This window comes from Stegastes partitus, unplaced genomic scaffold, assembly GCF_000690725.1.
Source record: "Stegastes partitus isolate 25-593 unplaced genomic scaffold, Stegastes_partitus-1.0.2 Scaffold537, whole genome shotgun sequence".
In the NCBI taxonomy this organism is placed as follows: domain Eukaryota; kingdom Metazoa; phylum Chordata; class Actinopteri; family Pomacentridae; genus Stegastes; species Stegastes partitus.
The window spans coordinates 340124-345010 of record NW_007578268.1 but is presented as its reverse complement, the minus strand read 5'-3'; the positions used below and the strand labels follow the sequence as shown (position 1 = coordinate 345010).

Sequence of the window (4887 nt, the reverse complement as noted above, 5' to 3'; positions counted from 1 at the left end):
GCCGTTTCAGCCCAAACTTTATTGTTTAATTTTGTTTTATCAGGTGAATCTGGTTCTGGGTTCTATCTGCGGGTTCTGCTGGTTCTATCTCTTGCTGCTGGACGCTCCACCTGTCCAGGTGTACCTTCCACCGTCAGCTGGCTCCGCCCCCGAGACCCTCCACAGGAAGCAGCGGTGCAGAAGCAGCTCCTGTTTCCTGTTGTTCCAGCGGTCCGTGAACGCAGCACCGGCAGCGGCCCCGCCCTGTCCCGGTCTGCTCGGTCTGCACGCGCTGCACCGACACTCCCCGGTGCGTCTCCGGTGTGTCTCACATCAGAGCAGTTTCACTTTTCGTTCTCCGGTTCGGTCCGGCTTAGATGGCGGCTCACCGCGTGGGGCGGCGGGTGAACCGGGTGTGCGGCAGCCCGTCCCCGAACCGGGATCCGGGTCAGAACCTGCAGCGGCGGCAGGCCCGGGTCACCGTGAAGTACAACCGGCTGGAGCTGCAGCGGCGCCTGGACGTGGAGAGCTGGACGGACCGGGGGCTGGAGCGGCTGTACCGGGGCCGGGTGAGTCCCGCAGGAGCACTGCTGCACAGTACTGCAAGTACTGCCAGTAATACTGCTGCACAGTACTGCAAGTACACGGACTAGTAGTATAAATACTGCCAGTAATACTGTAAATACTGTCAGTAGTAACGCGTGTCCTCCTCAGGAGGACCAGATGCCTGAAGAGCTGAACATCGACGAGCTGCTGGACCTGAAGACTGTGGAGGAGAGAACACACAGACTGCAGGTAACACACCTGGTACACGTGTGCAACATGTCTGTAACATGTCTGTAACATGTCTGTAACTGTGTGTAACCTGTGTGTGTGTGTGTGTGTGTGTGTGTGTGCAGGACGTCCTGCAGTCGTGTCCCAGCAGCACTGAGGTGAGTCCATCCTGACGTTCATGTGAAGGTCTGTAGATGAATGTTCCAGACGGTGGAGGAGCTCCTGGAGCTGCAGCTCTTGTGTTTGTCAGTGAGCAGCTGCTGGTTCGTCTCCAGCGTCAGGAGCTCAGAGGTTTTCTGTCCGACTCATGGAGGGAAAACTGCTTCCTGTTGTTCTTATAACAGATACTAAAGTTGGTCAACGCTGATCTGACAACTGGAACAGGTGCAGCACCGATAAGATGTTAATAAGTTACTGATCAACGCAGCAGGTTGTTGAAGTTCTACCACCAGACGCTGCTCACAGTGTTGCTCAGGCTGCTGCAGATGTTGCTGCGGTTGCTGCACACGTTGCTGAGGTTGTTGCTCAGGTTGCTGCAGATGTTGCTGAGGTTGTTGCTCAGGTTGCTGCACACGTTGCTGAGGTTGTTGCTCAGGCTGCTGCACACGTTGCTGAGGTTGCAGTGAGCTGTGGCCTGCAGGTGTCTCTCTTGTCAACCTTCTCTCTCGTCCCACCAGGTGTTCATCAGCGAGCTGCTGCTGAAGCTTCAGGGTTTACAGAAGCAGGAGGATCTTCACAACGACGGCATCGACCTGCCGCAGCTCCACATCTACCCCACCCGCCCCCAGTCAGCCGACAGGGAGGTGCTGCACTGACAAAACAAGCGTCCCCGACTGATCCTGACCTCAACCCCCAACAGAGCCGGAGCTGGTGTGTAAAACAAACACACCTTAGCCTCTGTCCGGGGTCCCTCCACTGTCTGACGGTTCTGAACAGCAGCTGCAGCTTCACGCTGCTCAGTTAGAGGTTTAAACTCACCTGTAGTCTGAACGGAGCAGAACCTGAGAAACCAGCTCGACTGAACTCTGATGTCCACATTTTATCTTCACAACCTTCACGTCTGTTCGTTTCTCAGCTGCTTCCTGCCTCGTTCCTACGTCACGCTTAAGTCTTGTATTGTTTTTGTTTTTTTACACAATTTTGAATAAATATGGATTTGAAACCATGCTGCAGTGAGAGTTCTGTCTTTGAAGGAGGCACTTGGACTAATTCAGCATCACAACCAGCTGAAAGGTGCATTACTGCCACCTGCTGGGCTGCAGTGGAAGGACAGCACAGCTTGTGGCAGGAGAACTGAATCAGTCCAACAGCCAGATCACAGAAAGAAACTGACATCACCTCATCTGTTGGAGCCATTTTAGGCTTTTATTTATTTACAAAAACTGACAGAGAGCATTTAGAGTTTAACTGTGACACGTTAAATATGAAGCATTTGTTAAATAAGGAGCCTCCAGCAGGACGCTGGAGGTCCGGAGAGAAGCAGACTCGCTGCTCAACACCGTCTGTGGGACGGAACGTCACATCCAAACACGATCAATATTCACATTTCTACACTCTGCATGTGTACAGTCAGGGCATTTATTATTAATCGCAACATTATTGATCAGCTAAAGTGCTTTAGTGCAAATAAAAGACTTCTTTTGAACGACTGGTTTCCTCTGGATCCACAAAGGAGCTTCAAACCGACACCGGACTGACCTGCAACACACAGACGGCGTATGAACGAGTTGTTTGAGGCGGATTCAGATGACGTGTGATCTGTAAAGTTGTCTCTCAGGTTAATGTTGTGGAGAACACGTGTTCCAGATGTTCCAGATGTGTCAGAACAAACCCACCTTGTTGTGGCAGAAGCCCCGACCCAGGATCAGACCCAGCAGAGCGTTCAGGATGTTGAATCCACAGAGGAGCGTCTGCAGTGCGCTGGTTCCCCCCATCACACTGAACAGAACCACATTCCACTGGACCACAGAACTGGGCTCCAGACACACCCCCGACCACAGGGTCCGGTTGTACAGGTACCCAGAGTGTCTGGGGACACAGAGAGAGACGGGTCAACACAGAACCAAACATCTGGACACCTTCAGTCACCTTCATTCAGCTGGTCTGAGGGTCTCACCGGTCTGGGAGGGGCTGCAGCGGAACCCCCCAGGTCGGACCAGAGGACGAGTTGTAGAGACACAGAGGACCCTGAGAAAGACCTGTGGCGCTGACCAGACAGCAGGCGGCAGCAGCGAGCAGGCACACACAGGACAGCAGCACCTGGCACAACATCTGGAACACAAGAAACAACATCTGATACATCAGTCATACAAAGAAGCACCAACATCTGGAGCAATTGGAACACCCATACCACCGGGCACAACACCTGTAGCACCTGGCATGACATCTGGAAAATAAGGCAACATATCTGTGACACCTGGTACAGCATCTGTAACACCTGGTGCAACATCTGTAACACCTGGTACAGCATCTGTAACACCTGGTACAGCATCTGTAACACCTGTTGCAACATCTGTAACACCTGTTGCAACATCTGTAACACCTGACACAACATCTCTAACACCTGTAACATCTGCCACCACATCTGTAACACCTAGCACAACTCCCACAACACCTGGTGCAACACCTGGAACACCTGGACCAACAAGTTGCTGCTCCTGCAGACTGTCAGCTCACCTGACTCCTGAAGGCGCAGCAGCCTCTCTCCTTGCTGCTCTGGATAAACCCTCGAGCTCCCAGTAAAACCTGAAATCAGACAGTTGCTGGGAGTCAAACATGTCAGAAGGTTTAACGTCTGATTCAGCCTCAGAGAAAAAATAAACCTGCCCACATGATGAAATGCACACGGCTGAGTCACGCTGACATGATGCCACACACACACATGTACCATGATGCCGGAGCCCCAGACGCCGGTCGCCCAGGAGGCCTCTCTGGTCACATGACCCTCCAACAGGAAGTGGACCTTCAGGTCAGGAAACAGCAGCAGGACGTTGGCCAGCATGCAGACGATCGCCATGGGAACCAGAGACACGCCGACACACCGCAGACACCTCGACACACACATCTGTCAGCACGAAGGAGTCGACATGTTTACCGTCATTTACACCTGAAGACCTTTGTTTTTGTGTCCAGGTGAAAATCCAGCGATGCTTTAATGTCATGAAGTAGGTTTGAAACTGTGCAGATGAGGAATCAGTTTCTTTAGAATCTGGTTCATGTTGTTAAAAACCTAAAACCTGAATTAGAAAAGTTTCTTGTCTTGTAAATTTTAAAGTGAAAACATTTTAGAGCTTAAACCAGAATCTACAAACAACAAAGTCCTTCTGATTAATGGGACCAGTCATCTGATTTAACACCAGCCTGTTATTGTGTAAACGGTCCAGCAGGTTGAGCTCAGAAACGTCTTCCTGAAGCTGAACTTTGTGCTGAAAGAAGCTGAAATGAATCAGTGCAGCTTTAGAGTGGACACAGGTCTCATCTCTACTAAAAAGATAACGGACGTTAACAAATACATGTTAATTATTCTTTCACATGAGAACAACATTTACGTTGACTAGAAAACAGTTTCAGCGTTTGTCTCCAGTGTCTGACTTTGTGTTTCATACAAAGATATTCAGTTTATATTCAACAGAAACCAGATCTGACCAAACAGCTGAGAATAAACTCACGATGATTTAATAAATTACTGATTAATTTCACTTGTTCTCATAAAAAAAGATCAATAATTTCTGCACTATAATTTCAATACTCACTGAATCCAGCAGAGAACCAGACAGGACATATACATACATATCTATATAAACACAACATGAGAGAACAGTGCTGATAGCAGAGAAGAAATAGCGACTTCCTGTTTATACGTTTTTTCGCCTCTGAATCAGCGTCACATGAAGACGAGTCGACTCACCGTGAAGCTGCAGGAGACGCTCAGTTTAAGCTCAGAGAGGAACCAACGGATGCTTTTATAGGGACACCAGGACACGAGGACACGAGGACACGCCTGCTGCTCAGCCAGGAACCTGCTGCATGGAGCTTACATCAGCAACAAGTCAGCGGACATCACAGTCCTCCTCCGAGACGCAGGACGTGAGGTGATCGAGGTAACTTCAGGTGTAACTCTGCGTTTTCAGCCCT

At 50.2% G+C, this 4887-nt stretch overlaps 2 protein-coding genes across 2 annotated transcripts; one reads left to right on the top strand and one right to left on the bottom strand.

The window, feature by feature from the left end:
- Positions 1-232: 232 nt before the first annotated feature.
- LOC103361826 (protein phosphatase 1 regulatory subunit 14A-like) lies at positions 233-1918 on the top strand. The gene is made up of 4 exons (XM_008288020.1): positions 233-548; positions 694-774; positions 879-911; positions 1431-1918. The coding sequence occupies exons 1-4, from the start codon at positions 357-359 to the stop codon at positions 1566-1568; spliced, it is 444 nt and encodes a 147-aa protein (XP_008286242.1). The 5' UTR covers positions 233-356; the 3' UTR covers positions 1569-1918.
- Positions 1919-2095: 177 nt separating this feature from the next.
- On the bottom strand, positions 2096-4680 carry LOC103361825 (transmembrane 4 L6 family member 5). The gene is made up of 6 exons (XM_008288019.1): positions 4661-4680; positions 3641-3817; positions 3430-3498; positions 2870-3024; positions 2589-2781; positions 2096-2451 (listed from the first exon to the last, which is right to left on the bottom strand). The coding sequence occupies exons 2-6, from the start codon at positions 3815-3817 to the stop codon at positions 2431-2433; spliced, it is 615 nt and encodes a 204-aa protein (XP_008286241.1). The 5' UTR covers positions 4661-4680; the 3' UTR covers positions 2096-2430.
- Between the last annotated feature and the right edge of the window lie 207 nt (positions 4681-4887).

Excerpts from the sequence above, each read along its gene's own strand:
- LOC103361826 (XM_008288020.1), top strand. The coding sequence starts at position 357 with ATGGCGGCTCACCGCGTGGGGCGGCGGGTGAACCGGGTGTGCGGCAGC. Across the intron at positions 549-693 it reads AGCGGCTGTACCGGGGCCGG|GAGGACCAGATGCCTGAAGA; the intron begins GTGAGTCCCGCA and ends TGTCCTCCTCAG. Across the intron at positions 912-1,430 it reads CGTGTCCCAGCAGCACTGAG|GTGTTCATCAGCGAGCTGCT; the intron begins GTGAGTCCATCC and ends TCGTCCCACCAG.
- LOC103361825 (XM_008288019.1), bottom strand. The coding sequence starts at position 3,817 with ATGTGTGTGTCGAGGTGTCTGCGGTGTGTCGGCGTGTCTCTGGTTCCC. Across the intron at positions 3,499-3,640 it reads TCTGGGGCTCCGGCATCATG|GTTTTACTGGGAGCTCGAGG; the intron begins GTACATGTGTGT and ends GTCTGATTTCAG. Across the intron at positions 2,782-2,869 it reads CTGCAGCCCCTCCCAGACCG|ACACTCTGGGTACCTGTACA; the intron begins GTGAGACCCTCA and ends CTGTGTCCCCAG.